Below are 24,670 nucleotides of genomic sequence, written 5' to 3' on the forward strand. Positions count from 1 at the left end.
ATATCACCAAAATACATAGGACAGTTGGATATCCTTCTTTGAAAAAAAGATCAGAGCATATACAGTATAAGTTAATCCATAAAGCAGTTAGTCACAATAAATAATAGAGGACAAGCTGCATTTTAAAAGGTAAATAAATGATGAATTCTTTTAATGGCCTGGTACACTGATAAAAATTGGAACGTTTCTAAGACCCTATTTTGTCCCCAGGATTTCCATTATAGGAATTGAATTTTTCAAAAGATAATACAGAGAATTTTATTAATATGTTCCTGTCAAATTATCCCTTCAACATAAAATCATGTTTTTATAATAGCCATAAATTTGGAAATTTTTGTATTTTAATTTGCAATAATGCCACGTTATTTATTGTGTAATCTGTTATCATAGCATGAATCACTCCCTGTTGAAAATTCTCAGAATTTCCTGGGAAAGGAATTGGACAGAAAGTTAGTTTCCTATTTGGGAGAATTCTTAGAATTTAAATAAACCTATTGGTTGAACTGAAACCACAAAATTAGCATTTTCTAATTACCACATTTAAATAGCGTAAAGCAAAGAGATCGGCCATCATCTTAATCAACAACACAGCTTGCTTCTCTCCAGACTTGGGCTTAAGGTACTGCGTTTACATACAGCAAAATTGCTATCATTTTACATTATCTAATCTCTTTCTTCCACTGTTTACTAAGTATATTTGTACCATTTCCATATGTTTGCAAATATTAAAACTTCTTATGATTTTCTGGCACGTTAAAAATCCTTTTGCAAATTCTGATACCATTTTAGAGATTTAGGTGATGAATCAATACAGTTTTATAAAAATACCACATCATTTTTTGATAATTTTGTAACTAAAATATATTTTAAAGTTGGTACATCATTTCAGTAGAGGCTTGGGGTAAGCTAATTTAAATTATTTTTACCTAATTCTATGAGAAGTTGTTATGCAAATAATTTCTTATTTTTGTAATTACCATAGCAAAAACCATTTCTAGCAGAATAGTTCAAGGCCATTTTTGTTTCATGTCATTTGGGCAACAAAATTAACTCTACAATGTGAATATCTATTATAGATAATTAGCTATAGATGACTACTTTGTAATGATTATTAAATTTAGATATTCAGAAAGACACAAATAGTAAATTTATTTGGGTTCAAAAATATGCCTTCTTTATTAACACATTTAGATTCTAAAATTTGTAGACTGAAGCAATATATATAAATGTCAGCATTAGTATGTTGATTAAGGTGTGAACAAATAGCAGTTGTGACCTGATTTTTTTTCTAATGATTTCTCTGGAAACCATTTTCCCAGTACATGTGGATGTCCATATTTCGGGGTTCTTGCAATTTAATGAAACTCTGGAAATCAAATATAAGACATGACAATATTTTGATTCTATCCAATTCAATCATCTTTATATATTTATGTCATGAATATTCCAATGTAGCAAAACACGAAGTTATGGCTAGATTCTTTGTTTAAAAATTGAAAGAAATCAATAGCTTTTACATAACGTGCAGACAGGATTTTTCATGAAGACTCTAAAAGAAAAGAATGCTCTCAAATAGATTTAAAAGAGAAACTCGTTTTCAAAACTTTTCAATAAAATTAAATTCCAGTTCTCAGTGGATTTAACTTTATTGCCCACTTTAGAAAATCTGATTTGTCATCTAGGAGGAAAAGTGTTTTCTTTTTTCAATTGTATTTCAGTATTAGCACTTCTTTATTTCTCTAAGCCATATTATTACATTAAGAGCAAAATGTTATGTTTTAAAGTGTTAGTGAAGAAAAATGTTTGTAAGAAATTAGTATTTCTAAATAATATAAGAACTAAGAAAAATAACTAGAATGGTAAACATTGATATTGAGTAGTAAAGTTTTTAAAATCTTAAGTTTATAAAAATTCACATTACAGCTCCTCAAATCAGCCTATTTTTATCATAATTTGCTCCTTTGTTGAAAAATCAAGAATTTTTTTCAGGAAACAAATTTAACATAATAATATCTAACTCTTTCTTTTTTGTTCTCTTACATAGGCTCTGATAACCATGAGGCTTCTCATTCTCACCTGTCTTGTGGCTGTTGCTCTTGCCAGGCCTGTAAGTTCAGTAGAGAATTTAGAAAGTTTTAGGCTTTTGTTAGAAATGACCTGACACTTCATCAAACATAGGATACCCAGAGAAATAATCTTAAAGCACTGGATGATCTCTAATTGGCCCCTGAAGTCTTGACAATAGAAATGCAGTAATGCTTCACATTTTCATCATTATTGCATAGTCCACTGAGAGCCTTAACTCTGAATAAAATGTCTGACTTGAATTATAAGCACCCCACAATAAAAAAGAGCTAAAAATTTAAAAGTAAGAAAAAGAATAAGGTAATGCACAACATAATAAATAGCAACAAACAATGTGATTAGGCCTGTTCCTTGAGTCTACTACAAAATTCTCATGTTTCTAAAAATGTAATAGTTGTCCAACATTTCTTTACCAAATATAACACAAAGCCACATGTTCCAATGTATCCTACTTTTGGAATCAAAATCAAACCCTCATTTGAGATGGCTTGTGTCAACTTTTCTTCCCCCAAGAAGGGATAGAAAACTAGGGTGATTCAGCTAATTGAGTGATCAATTTATTGTGGTCACTGAAGACAATGAAACTAGATAATGTGAATTAAAATTACCTTTCTTCTCAAAAAGAGTGTTTATATCAATTAGATAGATATGTGAACCAAAAAGTTTTCTCTGTTCTCTCCTGTTATGTGTAGTTAATGAATGAGAAGAATAAACAGGAATCACCTGACTGGAAAAAACATCAGTTTAGAGGGATGATAAGGGATATTTGGACACTGAAATTATCTCATACAGAAGAAAAATTTATGAAATGCAGATATAGCCTGTCATTTACACTGACAGACTTGTTCTCTAAATTCTCCTTTGGAAAGTGCAGAATCAGGAATTGTCAACTTCTGAACCAATAGTCTTTGTTTATGCTATAAACTAAGCATCAATAGAAAGAAATCTCTGCTTGCAAGTTACCAAAACAATGATAAAACTTCCTCAGGAATGAACTGTCTGAGCAGTTCTTATCTTGTCATTCTACCAGGAAGTGGGGAAAAACAGCCCAGAAAATAGATGTTACACTTTTATTCCAAAGCAAACAATAGGGTTCTTTATTTGTTTATGTCACTGTTTAACGTAAAGTCTTGTCTCCACACTCAAAATGCAGATTGAGATCAATTTTCATATAATTTAAGTGATGATAAAAATGAAACCCAGAAAACGTTTGAATTAGGAAATTATATTTTGCCCAACATTTTTTATACTAGTTTAAAATCATCTTTAGAGCTATGGTGTAATATATATAGTTCAGAAAACTAAATAAATTGTTTGTTATTCTGGATTCAAACTAACCCAGAATTTTTACTTTTTTAAAGACGTTTTACATAGTTTTCTCAACTACCAGCCATAATCTAAAGAAAGGAAATGATTATTTTCCTTTGATATTTGTCTAAAAATAATTATGATTTCTTTTTTTTCCCCTGTAGTCCCAGAGAAACTTGGTCTCTGACAAATACTGCTATTAAAACACATACCTTTTGAAAATGGCAGTGTCAAAAATCATCGTATTATATGTTTATTATTATATTGTTATTGTCATTTTGTTACTTTTTGTTTTACAATTCTTGCATTGTTTTTCACAGAAACTTCCTCTTAGATACCCAGAACGCCTTCAGGTAAATATTCTATTCTGCATTCCAAGAACTCACTCTAATTGTGAAGCACAAACTCCAAATGTGCTCTTCCCTTCTCTATGAAACAGCCTGCTTCACTTTTGCTGACGCATCATTTCTTTAGTTCAAGCACTGTCAGATGGTATTGGCTCTCACAAAACTTAGAGGACGGCACACTGACTTAGATAAACATTTATGTTAATAAAAATCTTATTTCTATTCCAGAGAAATAGTTAATTAAACAGAATGTGTTAACATGTTTATTTTAATGTATTCTTGCTTTTTTCAATGTTACACATATTCAAGCATGTGATTTACAGTTTGGCCTCATTTGATATGTTGAATCTTGAATTAGTTACCTCTACCACAACTTTCTATGAGCACAACTAATCCTACATTCTGTCCTGCAATTGGAATAATACCATTTAAAAATTATTATTTTTTACAGAATCCATCAGATAGCAGTGAGGTAAGCTCTGTTTATGGGGAGTCAGGATTCTCTCTTCCTTTTGCTTTCTTTCAGTTAGCTGTCATGCATGTTGAATGTCTTCTTCTTTACAATTTTTATTTCCCTTCAAATGCATCCAACAACTCAAGTGCCTGGATTGCTCTCTAAATTCTGTTTTGATGAAATTCCTACTCTACTTCTTAGCCATTTTGGTAAGCATAGACTTATTAAATTTACTGGCCTGGTGAAGAAGGAACTAATTAAGGTGTAGGTGTTCTTTAGATTGTAGAATTAGATCATAAAACTAAAACTAATTATTTGTTCTTCTACCTAAGAAATCTGTTGTTTTACCGAATTAAATGGAGCATTTGTGTTCAAATGAGAATAATGTGGTTTTTTGGTGGTTTTATTATTTTTATAATTCACAATTTAATTTCAATAAGAAATTATCAAAGAAGGAAAGTTTCTCAGGCTTCTTCTGGTAAGTGTTATCCACTTATTCTTAAAAGAAGAAACATACTTTTCTGGGAAAAATTATTTAATTTTTGTTTATAAAAATGTTTTTTTCACTGGGTGCCGTGGCTCACACCTGTAATCCCAACACTTTGGGAGGCTGAGGCAGGAGGATTGCTTGAGCCCAGGAATTCGAGATGAGCCTAAGCAACATAACCAAATCCCGTCTCTACAAAAAAAATTTTGAAAAAAAAAAAATAGTTGGATATGGTGGCATGCACTTGTGGTCCCAGCTATTTGGGAAGCTGAGGTGTGAGGGTCACTTGAGCATGGGAGGTTAAAGCTGCAATGAGTCGTGATAGCACAAGGGCAACAGAGCAAGAAATTGCCTTAAAAAAAGTGTTTTTTTTTTTGTTGTTGTTTAACCTAAGTTAATCAACCCTTCCCTTCATTCAGTCATCCAAACACCCAGAAAGAATATAAAAACAAGATATGCATATGTTAAAGAGCTGCCTTATATTTTAATTTGTACCTAAACGTTTGCCTCTCCAAAACACTCTGCTCTCCTTTCCATGACGTATGTAGAGGTTTACAATTTCCTCACTCCCTATAATAGAATGCTCTTAACTATAAATAATACATATGTGTCATATTCTCTATAATTTTTTGACTTAATTGTTGAATAGAAGAACATCACATTTTAATTCAAGGACATTATCTAAATGATTTCATAGATAACTCAACTATGAATGAATTTTAACATAACTTTTTTTTTTGTAGCCTATACCATTAGAATCAAGAGAGGTAAGAATGACTCCACAGAATTTACCATGCAATTAACAAAGAGAAGTAAGTGTTAAGATCAGGAGACTCAGCACAGTGCCTAAAACAAAGTGAAAGTCAAAAATAACAAATTTGACTGGAACAAACTTAAAAATATTGTTAAATGCACATTTACATACTAGCCTTACACAAAGAAAGTGTAGGGAAACACCATTTAAAGGTTAGAAATGATACAATAAGGAATATTAGTTCATTTGTGAAAAATAAATTTATTTTTAAATTTGTATCAGCACTAATGAATTCTGCTGAGAATTCTGAAGACTACTGATTTGATTGACTTAATGGTGTAGTGAGAAAGACCACTTAAGGTTAGAAATCATATAATAAGCATTCAGGAAAAATGGATTTATTTTTAAATTTGTATCAGCACGATGTGAAGTACAGTTTCTCATAGATTTCCACTCATGTATGTCTTGTTTCACTAATATTGTTTATGTTTTCTTTTTTATCCCTAAGGAATACATCAATGGTATGAACAGGGTAAGAAACATCAATGAAATTTAAATTATGTTAAAAGTTTGTTTTCATGAAAACATGTTTTACAAGGTACACTTTATTGATTTTAGCAGAGAAACATTCTGAGAGAAAAACAGACTGATGAAATCAAGGTACCAAAGTTTTTCTTGAAAGAGTATGGCAAAAGTATATATTCTTGTAGTGGAAAAAAAAGTTTTCATTTAGGAAAAAAAAGCATTTTTCTATGGTTTTGTCCTTTCCTTGAACTTTTCACTCATACAATTGTAGTGACTAATGGAGTCTGCTGAGAATTCTGAAGAAAATGATTTCATTGACTTAATTGTGCAACTGTGATGAAACAAGGCATTAGTGTGAATGAATGAAATAACAAATAAATGCAATTATATATTCACATTTATCACCAAAATTAAAGGAATGCTTTATCAAGGGTATTATATGAAGTAATACAATATCTGGCTCAAGAATATTTACATAGTCATACCCAATTATTTTCTTTAACCATAACATCTTTGATTTGAATTGTCTACTAGTTTTCTAGTAGAATTGGTATTGAGAGAGCAGGTGCTCAAACTTTATGAGATAAAATATATATCTTCTTAACAATCTTTCATACCTGACTGATTGACTGTCTTGGCAGGATACTAGGAATGAGTCTATTCAGGTAAGACCCTTTGTTTTAAAATTATTAAACCAATATGAGGAAAAGAAACAATACATGTTTCCCAAAATAAATTATTATTTTAAATAAAAACTGTGGCAGATAACTCTAATTCAAAGAAAGAAAAGATATACTGTATCATACGTTGGCCAGAATAACCAAACCAACACAAATATTTTAAATTTAAATTCTATGGACAATGTCACTGATCTCTGTATTGCTGTAGTGAAAACTGAGCAAAACATACTAGATTAGATGGAGCAAGTTCTTTTGCTTAGGTATTTACACACCATTGAATCAGTGCTCTCCTTTAGTCCAGTTGTATTTACTGCATGAGCTTCAGTGCAGTGTCCTGCTCAGAGTCCAGAAGCCAAGTTTTAAAAGAGGGAAAACAAAAAGTCATGCTGGATAAAGGAAAATGTAAACTTGTTTTCGCTGATTTACTACAGTATAGAAGAATCCAAAATGTTTTATTTAAACTTCAAAATGCAGATTCATTTAGCTCAGAGATAAAGTAGGCAGTTTTTTTAGTTTTTCTTATTACTTTTATATTGTCTCAGTTTTCTATTTTCTTTGACATCCATTTTATTTGGTAATCACTACTTTTGTATTTGACTATTTGTCATGAAAAATGAAATTGATTATCTTTTCTTTCTTAAGAACTGTGTTATGGCAGAGCCTGAGGTAAGACCCATCCATTCTAGTGAACTCTACACTTTCGTATCAAACATAGTATATGCAGCATGCTTCATTTTAAAAAGACTGTCTTCTGAAACTAAGCAAAATAAGAAACTGAATTTTAAAATGTTAACATTTTAATTTTAAATTAATCCTATTCTAATTTTAACTTATTGAACTTCTCAAACAGGAATATTATACTCAAGAATGTACAATGTTGTGCTAGATAAAGTTGAAATTGGAAGACGGAATTTAAGCCATTTAAATAATAATTAGTAAAAAGATTGCTTATTCATTAAAACATAAAATAAAAACAAAAGGTGCATGGATGTTTAAAATGAGAGTCCCACAGAACGCTGACTCTGACATCCCAGGGCATGAGATTACTTTTTTATTTTAGATACAAGTCCATGTATGTAAGATTTTTACATGAGTATGTTAGACACAGGTAGTGAGCATACTACCCAACAGGTATAGGTTGGTGCAAAAGTTATTGTGCTTTTTACCATTAAAATAATGGCAATACTATTAGGTTGGTGCAAAAGTAATTGCAGTTTTTACAGCGTAATGGCAAAAACCTCAATTACTTTTGCACCAACTTAATAGTTTGTCAACCCACGCCCCTCTCCCTCTCCTTGGGCAGAAAGAATCTATGGCAGCAATTACCTAGGATCAGTGAGCTATACTACCTACTCTACAAATATATTTTTTTAAATGCTGACTTATTACATATGGTTAATCAACCATCCCCAGAGATAAAGTCTGTTGAATATTAAAATTAATCTGTTAAAATATGTATGTATTTGGGAAGTAAAATTTTATGTATATATAAATATAAACATAAACGACTTTGAAGAAAAAGTAAATATTTCAAAGTAAATATTTTAAAAGCTAATGTAATTTTAATTTCATCTTAAGATTGTGCATTGTATTTAATGTTTCCATTTTATTCACATCAAAGAAGCCCCAAGGACAGATGAGAATAGATGTTTAACCCAGGGTTCTGGGTACCCAGCTAAATATGGTTCTTTCTTAGAGGTTTCATTTTTGTCACAAAAATCTATGTAAATTTTGCATTCTACTCGATGATAAAATTGTGTTTGTTTTCCTAAATTAAAAACAATTGTTATTCAGTTATAATGTTACCATGGTAAGCATTTCACCATGATGACATGGAACTAGTTTCCTTCAAATTCTAAAAATCCCAGGGGATAATTAACACTAGATTTCTTTCTTTTAGAAGACGGAATCCAGCATCAGTTCATCGAGTGAGGTAAATAATTTTGATATTATTTCTGTGTCCCAACTAATTTAAAAAATTATGAAAACTTGTACCGTGAGGATTACATATCCCTTAAAGTCTCATTGTACAAGGCAGTGTATATGTGGCACTATTCTAGTTTTAGTATGTGAGTAGCTATCCAAAAGAAGTAAGAAAGTAATTGTTTGTCAGAGACAAATTGACAAAATTATTTCTGGGCAAACAATCTTATCTGGCCATCTGTGATGTCCAAATTATTTTTTTAACCAATTACTTTGTCCTTCACAGATTTTGTTAAAACTCAATCTTATCATTAAAAATTCTAACAATTACCATGCTTGTAAACCCATGAAGTAAACATTTCATAAACCATTTAGAATTTAACCAATTCTAGATTAATCAGACACTGGGCTCCTCTAGCTACTCTCCACCCTTTGCCCTGTGTTAATCTTAAGAAAAAAAGTCAGCCTACAAAAAAAGTGGTGCGGTTTTTCCTTTGACTTTGGAAGAAGACCTTCATGCAAGTTACCAAAATAAAACCAACTCAGTTAAGTGGGGTTTCTGTTAATTGAATAAAAATCATTACTTCACATCCACCCCCAGCATTCGGAGCAATGTAGTGGTTAAAGCAGTGAGAAAAGGAAAAGCAATGTGATTATAATATGTGGTTCAAATTATTAATCTTGTCTCAGTTTTTTGGGAATTTATCACTAAAATCAATTTACTGCAATTATTTAGTAATAGTTTTGTTGATTCATATTTTAACTTTAAATGTAAATTAATGTTGTGAAATTAAAACTATGCATGTTTTAATTTTTTTTAAAGGAAATTTCTCTCAGTCAGTGTGCGGTAAGACATATTTGTTAAATTTAAAATATATTAATATTTTCCAGGATAAATTAAAATGCACTTACTTTCACACACACACACACACACACACACACACACACATACACCAAGGGAAGACATGCTATACCAATGCCATCTGGAAAAGTGGCATTAAAGATTTATCAAAGGCAAATAAGTATACCAAGGAATGAGTGAGAATGTTGTATTAATAAATTATCTATCCTTTTCAATATCTGCTAGACTTTATTGTAACTAGTCTGATGGGATCTAGATGTTTTCTTATTCCCCCTCTAAAAATAAAACTAGCGACTTTTTTTATCCCAGGTATCTAATTCACAGTTTCAGTTGAATATTTGTAATTTATAGTCTCCTTTTGAATCTACATAACAGTATTTAAGTGGCAGTCTATAGATCTGGTTACAATTGAGTTCAACTCATAGCTCTACCTTTTACACATATGTGATGTTGAACCGTTCACTTTCCCAGTATAAGTCTATAACTAAATCCTAAAATGGCAATAATAATAAATATTAGATGATGTAAAGCAATTAATGTAATCCATGACACAGAGCAAACTGTCAATAAATGTTGGATAGCATTTGAAAAATTATTTTTCCCTGTCCATTTAATATTCTAATCTAATTTGGCCAAAGTTAAATCTTCACAGTCAGAAAACAAAAAACAGTTTTAACTTTCTTAATAATTCTGATATATTGTAACTAAAATTGGCTGTACTAATTTATATCAGACAGAATTATAATTTAAATTCAAGAAGTTGCTTTTTAAAATGTTTTTAAAAGGGAATAATGGAAGAGGTCCAAATTATTTGGGGTAGAAATGGCACTCAGGTGTAATAGTTCCTCATTCTCTACCCTTGGGAAAGAGCATTGTAAGATTCTTGTTTCATCATATGAAAATGATGGGGTTGGACTGAATGACATCCAAGCAATTGAGAATATTTTTCTTTTTAAATAGGAACAGTTTTGTAGACTGAACGAATACAACCAACTTCAGCTGGTAATATTTTATTCATTATAATACAAAATCATATTCTACTATAGAATAAAAAACATATTAAATTTTAAATTGGGGCCATTTCTAAATATATTTGTTTTTTTTAAGAAATTATTTATTCTAGCCTTGACCAATAATCGGCAAGTTATTTGTATGATTGCCTGCATATTTGCTGGCAATGCTCATTCTCTTTATTCCTGGACTAAAGTTCTATATATTATCCGTACTTACTAACCAGGGAGAAAGTGACTACATTCTACTGCAAATCCACTTTTAACCTCCCTGATGATACATTATGTCCTGGTTGAGAATTTCACAAATATGCTTACCTGTGAAATCACAGATATGTCAAATAAACTTTCCATTTAAGGAAACAGGATAGATTCTGGGAAAGGAAACAGGAATGCTAAACATCAGATTTGCTTCTGTCAAAACTCACATAATCTGCTTAACACTGGTTTTGACCCTTTTGAGTAACATAAAAGTCTTTCTTTTGGGAGGACAATAAAAACCTTTCAGTTACTACAAACAAATTTGACGTAATGAAGGCTTTGGGAAATGCTTGGTTTTAGTTTAGCAAAATTGCATGCTAGCATTTTTAATCGTTATCAATAGAGGAAGATGAAAATCAGTAATGAATTTAATATGGACCCTAATTGTTACTCTTGTTTCCAGTTTCAGGTAACTTGTGTTTAAAATAGTATCCAAATAAATTTAAACACATCAGTACCCCAATAGAATTCATCATTATTGATCTAGAAAATTACCTGAATAATATATTTTAGTACCATAGATATGATATGGCTAGTCTGTAACCTCCACAACTGTTAGAACCTACTTGTCCTCCTGAGAGATTTTGTAGTATCTTACAGTGGTATCTCCAGTATTTAACATTGTCCCTGAACAAATGAAGGTACCCAGCAAATGTTTCTTATTAATGAGTAAATAAAATGAAAATACTAAAACAGAATGTTTTCTCCTCCCTAGCAAGCTGTCCATGCCCAGGTGAGATTATTTATTAAATCTAAAATATTTTAGTATTTCCTTCATGTGTTATGTTTTTATAATGCATGCTTCTCTTTTAACATAAATATATTCTGAGAGAGTGTTCTACCAACACTATCTGATAATATTTTACTTAAAAGTCACAAAAGATAAAATTTAAATAATTAATAAATAGCCATAAATAGAAAAATATGTAGTCCTAGAGAAATGGTAGGTTATTATTTTTCCTCAGAGTATGAACCTTACTAATTGTTTATTTTTCCAAACTATAGTGAGCTTAGCCTTTAGCTAAAATTTTTTTCTGACATTAGAAAATAAAAAGCGTTTTGACATTTTTTGCTAATTGTGGCATAGAATACAGTCTATTCTAAATTTCATGAATGATGTTATGTATACTTCTGGTGCAATGTAAGATAAATGTGTTGTACCAGAAGATGTCTAAGTAATTTAGAATGTGTTTCCTTTTATGCAGGAGCAAATTCGCAGAATGAATGAAAACAGCCATGTCCAAGTGGTAATATTTTGCTTAATATATTACAAAACGATAATATTTTGTTAAGCTTAAATATGTTTGCTCTTAAATAGCCCCCTACTCTTGAAGAGATTTTTTTCTTCTCAAACATTTCTCACTCCCAACTTAAATCTCAGTTCTGACAACTTCTAAGCATATGACCTTGAGCACATTGTGTATTCTCTTGGACCTTTGGTTTCTCATTTGTGGAGAAAAACAATATGTGTCTATCAATTTATTTCCTCCTCCAAAACTCCCATGTCTTGATGTTTACAGTGACATATTGTGTCTTCACATTTAAAGATAATAACTGTATGTTTAATTCAGTGTCTCTTGTCCATTAATGATTCAATTTATGTACAACATGCTAATTAAAAAAAAATAAACCATGTAAAGAAAGCCATGGAACATCCTTCGTATGAATGCAACTAGAGAAAGAAACTTTTAGTTCCTCACAGTACATCAAATTTTACCCTGAATTTTTTTTTCTGAAATTCTGTAATCACTGTCACTGGCTAAAGTAAAAAGAAAATAAAGGCAAGTATTCTCTTCATTTGAGCCCCAAAGAATTACTTGGTCTTAATTTTCCATGTGGATATTATTATTATTATTATTATTATTATTATTATTATTATTAGACAGATTCTCACACTGTTGCTGAGCTGGAGTGCAGTGGCACAATCTCACGTCCCTGCAACCTCTGCCTCCCGGGTTCTAGTGATGCTCATACCTTAGCATCCCAAAGTAGGTGGGATTACCGGCAAGCATCACGATGCCCAGCTAATTTTTGTAGTTTTAGTAGAGACAGGTTTTCACCATGTTGGCCAGGTTGGTCTCAAACTCCTGACCTCAAGTGATCCGCTCGCCTTGGCCTCCCAAAGTGCTGGGATTACAGGCATGACCTATTACTTCAATGTAATTATTTTAAAAAAGAGTGTGACAACTATATATGCATTTTTCATATTAATGAGGGTTTGGAGTAGCAATAATTTGACTTATCCTCATGTTCAGTTGGATGTAAATTACTAAACTAGTGCCTTAGTTTGTTTTGTGCTGCTATAGCAGAATACCACAGACTGAGTAATTTATAATGAACAGAAATTTATTTGGTTAACAGTTGTGGAGGCTGTAAGTCCAAGATTGAGAGGCCAACATCTGTCAAGCTAGGGCCTTCTTGTTGCATCATCCCATGGTGGAAGAGCAAAAAAGAATACACAAGAGAGGGTCAAACTCAGTCAAAACAAACTCACCCTTGCAACAGTAAGCCCACTCCTATGATAATAGCATTAATTAATTTGTGAGAGCAGAGCCCTTGTGAACTAATCAGTTCTTCAAAGTCCCACTTCTCATCACTGTTGTATTGCATGTTAAGTTTCCAACATATGATCTTTGGGAAACACATTCAAATCATAGAAACTTCTTTCTTTCTTTCTGTCTGTCTGTCTGTCTCTCTCTCTCTCTCTCTCTCTCTCTCTCTGTCTCTCTCTCTCTAGGTCTCTCTATTAAGAACAGGGCCAGTTCTATCTTGAGGTAGTTACCTTATTTTATCTTAAAAAATTCCAGATTTTATATTTGTTTTAATCTTTACATAGGCAGGTGTCCACAGCAAAATTTTAAATGCTTTTAAAGTTTTTCCTAATTCCAGCAAAGAACTTCCACCTGAATATGTAGAGAATTATATGCAACTGTTTCTATGTACAATGCAATTATTAGTACACAGAAAAAATTAAGTGTAATCTCATTGTGAATCAACAGAAGGAACTATTCCAAAATTATAGAAAGGAAAATAGTTTTGGCCCCAAAACTCTAGTGAAAAGAACACTGGCCTAGGAATTAAAGAATTATTATTTTTTTCTGTTCCTGGCATTTTTTTCTGTTCTGGTCCACCTATGTTGACCCCGGGTGCGGCGCCTGTACTTTGACCCCAGTGGCTTTAAGGAAAATTATAGATCTAAATGGCAAAAATACCCTTGAGTTTATAACGTAAATAATAATGAAATGTATGCTACTACTCTCTTCTGGGCTCTGATAAGTGGACCTGTGAGTAATGGGGGTTCTTGGAGTTCAGTTTTAAATAATGTCCTTAAAAAAGTGATTTATTCATTGCCCCTCAGATGTCTTAAAAGAGCACCTTCTGAAAGTTTCTTCAACGTGGTTCACCATAGAAGATTTTGATTTATTCTTTTCCCTCACAGAGTAATCATTTTTTATCATGCTAACAGGCATCTTGGAAATGAATGAAATGTATTGATATTTTTCAGGGACTGAAAAAAGCAATTGCTCATACACTGTTGCTTTTCAAATGTTTTTCCCTCTAGCCTTTCCAGCAGCTCAACCAACTTGCTGCCTACCCCTATGCTGTTTGGTACTATCCACAAATTATGCAGTATGTTCCTTTCCCACCGTTTTCCGACGTCTCCAATCCCACTGCTCATGAAAATTATGAAAAAAATAACGTCATGCTACAGTGGTGGTAAGTTCATTTAAATTACTACATCTTGATGTTCTACCAAAGGAATGAAACAGAATAGCTTGGAGAGGATACCATAAGAACAGATTTAGATTAAACATGGCAAATCAATGCCTACTGCAAAGGACTAATATGTTCTGAGATGGAAAATTGATAATATTTTGTGGAACCTGTGGCTAATATTATCAATTTCTTAGTAACATGTGGAACAGTATTATCTATTCTATAAGTGATATTTATTCTAATGAGCGTGGAAAATAACTTCTTTTCAAGTTAAAAATATAAAGACTTCTGACATGTAATTCAACAATATCCTTTTTGCGCTTTTACTAATCTTTAAATGACTTCCTTCTGGTTATACCTATGATAAGTATAAAAACACTGGGTAGGTAATATAGCACATATTTTGGTGTTCAGTAGTCCTAAATTCAAATCCTAACCTTTTTGCTTACTTGAAATTTTATAATAATCCTTATTTATTATAATCCTGAGGGTGATCAAATATAGTAATCTTTGTTAAGTATATTGTGGGCAAAATAAACACTGAATAGGTGGAAGTCCATTTTTTCTTGATTTAGCAAATCTTTATTAATGACTTCCTTTAATCACATGATTTTAACAATTTTCATTATTTCAGAAGAATTAAGTAAATTCTCAAGGAACTCCACAGTTAGGGCCCTTGGTAAGTTTGGAAATTATGTATCTAACCATTGATCTTATTTTTTATGGAAAAATAGACATCCTTAACAAGTCACATAGAGAAATAAAGTGTTAGTCTGTCAACACCACTTAAAAAGGTCTGTAAGTTTAATTATTTCCACCACTACATTGGAGCTTCTAATTATGTGTGTGTGTGTGTGTGTGTGTGTGTGTGTTTCCTTTTCCAGTGGTGGAAACTTCCTTTCTAATACATTAAACCAAGGAAAATGACCAAATTTTAACCTATGTGAAAGCCTTTTATTCTAATTGCATTGCCATATCTTCAGTAATACCACAAAACAAAATACAATTTAGTAATAAAAATGTCTTTGTAGCTTAAAAACCAAGAGCAATGGATAGCTATGTCAGTAACAGGAAAGCATAAATAACATTGTGAGCTTGTCTAATATGAAGAGAAAATAGTAAAACTTGTTCTACCATAAGAGCTTTTCTTTTCTTCAAAAATATTTAATATAACTCACCACATATTTCTATTTCTATTTACAGATATGATTGAAAATTTCATTCTCTGAATTTCTCCTCTCAAGAAAAACCATCTTATCTGAAGACTGAACTGTTGTTTTAGATTAGTAAAATCCCATATTGAAGGAAATTGTTCTTTTTGAGTTATCTACTTAATAGCATATCATTCTTTTTCTTAAGCTAAATTTTCCTAGAGAGTTTATTGTCTAAATTTCAGTTGTGTCTTGCCATATGGAGGGCACCTAATCAGAGGGTATTAAAGTCTTTACTAAGTTTTCTAGTGGACATTTTGTTTAAAAAGTCTTTGAATTGCCAGTTCTGTAAGTGCCATCAATTAAAATAGTTTTGTGCAGTGACATTTTCTTTTTTCTTTTCAATAAATTACACTTTAAGGCAAAATCCATATTTTCTGTCATTATTCCATTCAACAGTATTTACATAATCATCTTAAGAGTCTTTGCATGTAACATTTGTTTTCATTAAATTAAAATCCATGTTTTCTGTCATTATTCCATCACCAGTATTTACATAATCCTGTTAATAGTGTCATGTATGTAACATTTTGTTTTCATTAATTTTTTATGACAATTTCAATCACATTTTAGTGAAGAATTGTAGAACTGTTCACTTCTGGATGGCACCAGCAGCCAGATCATAAAAGGCATTTGTAAACTTGTCCAATATCTTTAATTTATAGTCAGTGGTTTGTAGAACATTTTCCATGAGGACATTGTCAGAGCTGCAGAGAGGAACAACAGTGTGGCAGTTGTGGGCACACTAGAGTTTGATCAACCTGATTATACAGTTTACTTATGCCATCTGGACCTGTTTGAGTCCAATCCGGTTGATTATACCTAAGTTTATAGCTGGAGAAATAGATAATAGTCATTAAAAGATCAGCTCAGGAACACAGTAACCTGGTGTCCTTCAGAGCTGAAGTAGGAGCTATTTCTCTAAGTAAAAATAGTTACTTGTTCTGATATTTTCAAAGCCCCAGGTGAGATTTACCTGTCAAGGTTTACTCCAAACTTGCCACACCAACCAATCTGTCATGATCCTTTAATGACCCATTGGATCCACCAGATCATAACACACAAGTGAAAAAGCTTCTCACCCCATGGCCTAGACCATCTAGATAGACATTAGATGCTCAGTATTCTACCAAATTTATATACATTAGTATCCTACTACATATATAGAGAGAATATAAAATGATAATGTATTCTATATATATGGATAGAATATTCAGAACACTGTTTTATGTATGTGTGATTTTATGTATGTATAAAATCCAATATTTTATGACTTAAAAATCTAAAGAAACCAATTTAGCATTGGGTCCTCTGCCTTCTCCCTATGTTAGGAAGTACAAGGAGAAACAACTTGTTTTCTGATCCAGAGAAAGCCTGTCAAAATACTGAGACTACTGGGCCTGCAGGAAATTAATGGAGGAGGCAGGCTCCTGCATCTTCATAAAATATATCTCTGCAAAGGCCAAATAAGAAAACAGAATAATATTGTAATATGATTCATCACACTGCATTATTTTAGTCTTTAACATTCATGGCATTTTCAAATGCCATGAATCAGTACTGCTTTTGATTTATTCTTTTATTATAGAAAGAGACATGATAATGATTTCTAGTCAGTCTTTTTTGACCTCCTTACTGCATACAGCAGTGAGGCAATACAGGGATTAGTTCACTTTATATGTATTTAAACTATACACTAGGGCCGGGCACAGTAGCTCACACCTGTAATCCCAGCAGTTTGGGAGACCGAGGCAGCCTGGCTAAAATGGGGAAACCCCATCTCTACTAAAAACACAAAAATTAGCTGGGTGTGGTGGTAGGTGCCTGTAATCTCAGGTAGTTGGGAGGATGAGGAAGGAGAATCGCTTGAACCCAGGATACACAGTTTGCAGTAAGCCAAGATCACGCCATTGCACTCCAGTCTGGGCAATAAGAGTGAAAATCTATCTCAATAAATCAATCAATCAATAAATAAAAATAAAAATAAACTGTAGTCTTTAAACTGGGAACTTACCATGAATGGCTTAGTCTGTCACCGGGCGACAAAGGAGGCAAACTCTGTTGGCAACACCATCTATTACCTGGCTTAAAGAAATCCCCACATGAAGACCAGATCATCGAGACATTATTCATTCCAAGGAATTTGTAATAAGATAGAGCATGGATTCAAGTATCTGTAAGAAGATCAGATAGTTCCCTTTCTTCAAATAAATATCCAAAACTTATAGGCTCATGTAAGGACCAGGATTAGATACATGATGTTATAATAGGATCCTTCCTGTAGATCTTTGATTTTTCTCTTCATTCAAGGAATATGAATTCATAAACTTCTTCTTATTTAGAAACTGGGAGGTTAGAAGGGTCATTACTTTTTTTGATACAGCTTGAGCCAGAATTCTGTTCACCAGTCATGAATATATTTATATGTTTATATCAAAAATCACCCCAGTGTTACTGTCATTAATTTTTTTCCTGGAGATATGATCATTAGCCTCAAACAGAAATCACTTCTGGTTTAACCATTTCTCATGAAATAATTATTTATCTCTAAAATTTTAACTACCACTTTGGTTTAGAAGTTTACCTGTTACCATCTTGGTTTGAAACCAAGCTTAGCTGTTTCCACTTTCCCTAACTCAAAAAGGCAATTTCAATTTCTGTGTGCCTCTCATTAGAGTTTTTAGTCAACTACACTTGGGTAGAAAATAAAAGTATTTAAGAATATCTTTTAAAATTTATTCAGGGTGAATAGGTGAAATGATAATCATCTATGCTGTGTCTGTAAACACACGGATGTGTAATTAGAATTAAAATACCTATCTATAGATGTTTCTGAATGTTTCTGTTTTCACTACAGCTAAAAACTCTCTTGTACTGACTTATTTCACACGAGTTAGATAATGGTTGTGAAAAAAACATGAACTGAAGATTGCATGCCTCCCCCTTCCACTGTTCTTTCAAATCCATTGTTGCCATTCAGGAATACAAAATCCAAGTGTGACCTGATATTGGGACTTATAGAAAAAAAACTAGAAATGTGGATTCATGTATAAAATCTCCTGGTTTAAATGTTGTCAATTTTTAAAATATGCAATGTGCAGTCCTCTTTTCCTCAATGAACCAAAGTTCACTGGCCATATTCGGATCCTAAGATACCAGTCATATACTCTGCTATACATTAAAGGAAGCCTTTTCTAGGTTTTTGTTTGCTTGGTTGATTGGTTGTTTTTAATTTGTATTTCCAGTCAACATTAAATTTGAATCTTTGTTATGGTGAAGCAACAATAAAGAATGGGAAATTAAGGTAACCATTAATGAAGATAAACAAAAAATGTATTATTTCATCATGAAAAACAGGTGCAGTGGGAAGAATTTCATGAACATTTTGGAGTGATGGGTTCACTAATTTTTCCATCTATTTCAATATATTATACTCAGAAATTGGGGTTCTACTTTCCTAATTTTGAATTCCTGTGTTATTTTAATCATTATTACTGAATGTCTGTGCCCCCCTCTACATTCATATGTTTAAGACCTAATCCCTAATGTGATGGTATCTAGAGGCAAAGCTTTGGGGAGGTAATTAATTAGGTCATGGTGGTGGAGCCCCTCTGAATGGAATTAGTGCCTTTATAAGAGACACCACAGAGATGGATTCAGCAAGAAGGTGACTGTCTGCATACCAGGAAAAGGACCCTCACCAGATACTGAATCTACCAGTGCCCTGATCTTGGACTTTCCAACCTCCAGAACTATCAGAAACAAATTTCTGTTGTTTAAGCCATCCAGTTTATTATGTTATTTTGTTATGGCAGTGCAAACTGACTATAACATTAATTGTGTAATTCAAAATCTCGGTCTCAGACTTTTTTTTCAAAAATTTAAGTTCTATAGCTATAAGCAATGAAAGATCTACTAGCATAGAAACATGGCATACAGGAATTGGATTTGATTTTGTCAGGGCTCTCATAGTACCAAGTGACAGAAAAAAACTTTATCTCAAATTGACAAAAACAAGAAAGGAATTTTTAAATTTATGTCATACAAAATTGCAAGAGTGAAATACAGTTGTATTTAAGAGCTTGAAGATGGGCATTAAGTCTTTTGTTCATCTCTCATTATTACTCTTTTCTGTACTGACTTAATTTGCAGGCTATGTTCATGTGATTGAAAAGATGGCTTGCCCACATCTTGAGACTCGACAGTTATTCAGAACCTAAACCCAAAGGAAGTGATCACATTGCAGCTTCTCTGAGTGTTCATGCATCAGTAGAGCAATGCTAGTTGGTTCTGCTTATAGGAAGGGCCCCTTCCTTTGGATAAGGGACTGTGGTTCCATGATAACCCTGGCTTGAATTATAGGTTCACTTATTTAGCTGAGAATCATTAAACTCTTTATTCTTCATGTTAAGATACACCAAATTGCAATTGCAAAATTTCAAATTAAATTTGGTACATGATTTGAGCTTTTATTATTTTAAAAATTTCTCTCTTGAAGAATATATTTCAATGTCTTCCCATTTGCAAAAGTTGCTTTCAATAATTTCAGTAAAGCTAATATTTTCTGGTTCTTCATTTGTTAAATAATTTGAGCCAAGATTTCCCCAGTTTTTTTAACAAAATCTAACCAAAATCTTGATGCTTTCTTATATTAGTTTCCTAGGGCTGTTGTAACAAAGTGCCATAAACTAACTGTTCAAAAAGAAGCACAAATTCATTCTCTCACAGTTTAGGAAGGTAGAAGCCTAAAATCAGTGTGTTGACAAGATCATGCTTCCTTTAAAGGCTTTAGGAAGAGCCCTTCCTTGCCACTCCCTACTTCTGGTGGTTGCTAGCAACCACTGGCATCCTTAAACTTGTGGCTGTATTTTGTGGCTGCATCATCCAACTTCTGCCTCCATTTTCTGAGGCCATATTTCCTCTGTGTATGTATGTGCATAGATTCCCACCCCCCAAAATTTTTTTTTTCTCTTTGTGAGAGAAGTTCTCTGTTGCCCAGGCTGGAGTGCAGTGATGTGATCCTGACTGACTGCAACATTCCCTGCCCAGACTCCAGCGATATTCCCACCTCAGCCTCCTAAGTAGCTGGGACTACAGGTGTGTGCCACCATACCTGGCTAATATTTGTAGGTTTTATAGATACAGGGTCTCACCATGTTGCCCAGGCTAGTCTCCAACTCCTAAGATCAAGTGATCCAGTGAGTGTGGTTTTCCATGGTTTATGTTATTCATGCATCTAGAATATGCTTGCATGACTAACTCATTACAAGAAACCCTGATCATAAGCAGTTTTGAGCTTCCTAGCACTGAGGTGATTTGAATGATCTCCATTGGTAGATTGAGAATTGTAGATGAAGCCAGCATTGAGAAAGATTTTTTGCTTGACCAAACATTACTCAGGCTCCTAAAACTTCTGGGCCCATCTGTGTACTTCCTTGTAAAATCTAGTTTAAGCAAAGAACTTTGCTGAGTCTGCTTAGCAGTAATCTTCCATGCTTGATAATGTGATTCTCTTCAATATCTGATCCGGTTTCTCATCCCCCACAGTTTCCCAGGTGATGTCATATGGGCCTGTTCTCAGCAAGAATCCTGTTAAGTCAGCTTAACCAGAATCCCCCTGACCTCTGTTGTTTCCTCTCAGCAATTTTTCATTCACTAACCATCACTCTGCTTCTTGGCTATAAATTCCTATTTGCTTATGCTGTATTTGGAGTTGAGCCCAATTTCTCTTTCCTAGTGTAAAATCTCATTGTAGTGATCCCTGTACCTATCTCAATAGTTATGAAGAAAGTCTTCCTTACCATATTTAATAAGTGTCATTGAATAATCTTTGTCTTTATCATTATATACCTGAAGAAAGTAGAACCACTAGTCATATGGTATGCAGATGTATATTTTACATTCACTAAAATATAAGGCTGGTCATGTAGCTAGAATATGGCTGCATGACTAGCTCATACTGTTGTATGAACCTACAGATTATTTTATTGGTTGTCTTTCTTACTGATTTGAAGTTCTTTATGTATTTTAGAAACAAGCAGTTATAGTTTTTGCTAATATACTCTCTCTATCTCTGGCTTGCCTTTTAATTCTCTGAATGGTTTCCTGTGATTATCAGTTCTTTAATGAAGTTAAATTTTCAATAATTTATGTATGACTGTGCTCTTTGTTATTGTTAATAAATATTTTCTGAATCCAAAATAGTAAAGATATTTTCTATTATCTCTTGGAAGTTTTATTGTTTTACCATCACAGTTAGATCTGTTGTCCATCTCGCGTTGATTTTTGTGTATCCTATGAGGAAGGCATCAACAATTTCTCCATAGGCATATCCAGTTGGCATCTTAATCCACTCGGTTTACCCAATAAGGGATTGATATTATTCAAAGCTGAGTTTCAGTGAGGTTTGTCTATTTTCAGTTCAATTTTACTGGTGAAGTATATTTTTTCATCAATTCAACAAACATCTTGGGAAATTTTCTAGTATCGCTCATCTTTGTCAGGTCTCAAGTCCAGTTTTTATATCCTAAGTCTGTGGGTCAGCTTCTCAGGCTCTTAGTTTGTGCTCTCATTATTGCAAAATGCCTAGCATTTAACAAAGGCACCCATGCTGGACTCATCTTTAGGGAATAGTTTCTTCCCAGTCTTACAAATACTTTTTGACTTGCTAGCTCCACAGTGTCTTCAAAAGACATTTTTCAAGTCTTTAATCCATATTTTCTAGTTTTGCTCACCATAAAACTTGGTTTAAATAATCTAGCCTATATTTTCTAAAAAGAACATCCTTCCCCCAAGAAAGGTTTTCAATGAATGACTGAATTATTTCATCCTTTTTATTTTCTATGAGATACTACATAAATTTGAGAAAATCTATGCTCATAAAAGATAATTGTGGTTGCTTAGTGAAAAAGATCTGCAGAAGGGGCAACTGCAGTTTGGAGGCCATTTGTATTTCAGAAAGAGATGATGATGATGAGTCAATATGAACTATTAATAGTAGAGCTACCGAGCATTGGAGAAATTCAACATATATTTCCTAGGTTGAAATTTCTATACTCATTGATAAATGGATGTGAAAAGTGTGTTAATTTCCTATTGCTGCTTTAATAAAGTATCATAAGCCAAGTGGCTTAAAACAACTGTTACTTGCTTTCTTACAATTCTGGAAGCTAGAAGTTCAAAATAAAGTGTCGATAGGTCCATGATCTCTGAATAATCTAGTAAATAATCTGTCTCATGTCTTTCTTTTAACTTCTGCTGCTGCCAGAAATCTTGGGTATTTATTGGTTTGTAGATGCATCACTCCAATCTCTGCTTCTGTTGTCACATGACATTCTCCCCTATGTTTCTGTCTGTGTCTCTTCTTATAAGAGTAACAGTTATATTGGATTAAGGGCCCATATCACTCCGGTATGATTTCATCTTAACTAATTATATTTGAAACTAACCTATTTCCAAATAATGAGCTTCCAGAAAGACATGGCATTTTGAGGGGCACTATCCAACCTAGAACAAGGATAAAAGAATAAATCAATGGTGACTGTTAAGCTTTTAGTTTTGATGACAGTGGAGACTGTAAAGCTATGTATTGATGTGGACAAGATTGATTAAAGATCATGTTGGGGGCTGGATTCAGATTAAGAGCTATGCTAGGCCGTGCCAGGTATGAGATTTTAATTAGATACTTAAATACGGAGATCAAGAAGGCAGTTGAGTACATAAGTTTTGAGTTCACAAAAGAAATAAGTCTGGAGATAGAGATTTGGAAGTCGTTAGCATAAGAATGTACTTAAAGCCAGGGAAGTGAACAGGATCAGCCAGGGTAAGGCTAATCTCTAGGGTACTCCAACCCTTAAGGATTTGGAAAAGGAGAAAATACAAGAAGGGAGACTGAGAAGTGTCTAGAGTATTAAAGAAGAAACCAAGGGTTTATTAGGTTAAGGATTTCAAATGAAAAGAAGAATGATGTTTCAAGGAAGTAAAGACGACACATTCTACCAAATAACACTGAGAGGTTGGGTAAAATGAACACAAATTAGCAATATGAAAATTATTGGTAACCTTGAAAAGAAGTGGTTTCAGTGAGGGATGAAATTTTGATTGGAGTGGGTTAATAATAGAATAAGATATGAGATATGGAAACAACCCTATGGTTACTTTAGTATGGCAATTGATATAATCTAAATAATTGGGAGAGGTTTGGAGGTACAGTGTTAAGGATGCAGATTTGTTCTTTAATGATGGGAGATATTATAGTATAAGCAGGTCTTCCATGATGCTTATGTTGTAATAAGGGCCAGGGAAACACTGGATATATAAGAAAGATGGGATAATTGCTAGACATGAGTCACTGCATAAACTCAGGAAGATATAATTGAATGTACGAGTGGAGGAGTTGGTATAGAAAGAGAGAAAATCAATCACAATAAACAACTACTTCACAGTTAGAATTAATGGCTGTCAGAGTTTCACATCCCTTACTTTCTTCAGCGTTGCTGGCTAACACCACATTACCCAGTTCATTTTGATTTGTTAGAATGCTTTGGTGCTGTGGTATAAGCAATGTCAGCAATGTGGAGCAATAGGGATCATCTATCATGTACTATACAGTACACTCATCATGTTACTAATATGTAATCAAATCTTCAGTAAAATTCTTTGCACTATTTTATCCATGTGGGAATTAAAGCTCTTACAACATCACATAGCTACCTGTGGCAAGTTGTGTTTCAGGTTTCACATTTAAAGCTTTTTTCCCAGGGTCACCACAAAATTTAATATCCAATGCTGGGTCATTTTGAAAGTGAAAGGCATAGCTATAATAATGACACTGGGAAAATAGGCATAACCCAAAACTTTCTATAGCAAATGGGGTATAAAAGCATCCTTTCCTTTCCTCCGCTTTTTGATATCTTTTAATATTCAATTCAAAACATTCTATTCAATTTCAAAGCATTCTTCCAGGATTATTTTGAACATCAATAATAAATCAAAGTTAACATTAAAGAGGCCGATCAGGTTTGAAAAAAAGACAGAACAACTGAAA

The 24,670-nt window shown here is 32.9% G+C and overlaps 1 protein-coding gene across 2 annotated transcripts; it reads left to right on the top strand.

Moving 5' to 3' along the window:
* The first annotated feature begins 569 nt into the window (after window positions 1-569).
* Window positions 570-15,991, top strand: CSN1S1 (casein alpha s1). Of its 2 annotated transcripts, XM_004038761.4 has the most exons (16): window positions 570-619; window positions 2,045-2,107; window positions 3,714-3,746; window positions 4,192-4,212; window positions 5,425-5,448; window positions 5,944-5,967; window positions 6,054-6,095; window positions 6,602-6,625; window positions 7,283-7,306; window positions 8,541-8,573; window positions 9,387-9,410; window positions 10,386-10,427; window positions 11,412-11,429; window positions 11,902-11,943; window positions 14,259-14,413; window positions 15,617-15,991. In XM_004038761.4, coding segments are annotated over exons 2-16 (558 nt in total). In that variant the 5' UTR covers window positions 570-619; window positions 2,045-2,056; the 3' UTR covers window positions 15,618-15,991. The 2 variants fall into 2 exon arrangements, with proteins under 2 accessions (XP_004038809.3, XP_063561187.1); XM_063705117.1 differs by lacking the exon at window positions 9,387-9,410 and having other exon boundaries at window positions 6,057-6,095.
* The last annotated feature ends 8,679 nt before the right edge of the window (window positions 15,992-24,670 follow it).

This window comes from Gorilla gorilla, chromosome 3 (genome assembly GCF_029281585.2).
Source record: "Gorilla gorilla gorilla isolate KB3781 chromosome 3, NHGRI_mGorGor1-v2.1_pri, whole genome shotgun sequence".
Lineage (NCBI taxonomy): Eukaryota > Metazoa > Chordata > Mammalia > Primates > Hominidae > Gorilla > Gorilla gorilla.

Coding starts and splice junctions, on each gene's coding strand:
- CSN1S1 (XM_004038761.4), top strand. CDS start 2,057: ATGAGGCTTCTCATTCTCACCTGTCTTGTGGCTGTTGCTCTTGCCAGG. Junction 2,108..3,713: donor CTGTTGCTCTTGCCAGGCCT/GTAAGTTCAGTA, acceptor TGTTTTTCACAG/AAACTTCCTCTTAGATACCC. Junction 9,411..10,385: donor TTTCTCTCAGTCAGTGTGCG/GTAAGACATATT, acceptor CTTTTTAAATAG/GAACAGTTTTGTAGACTGAA.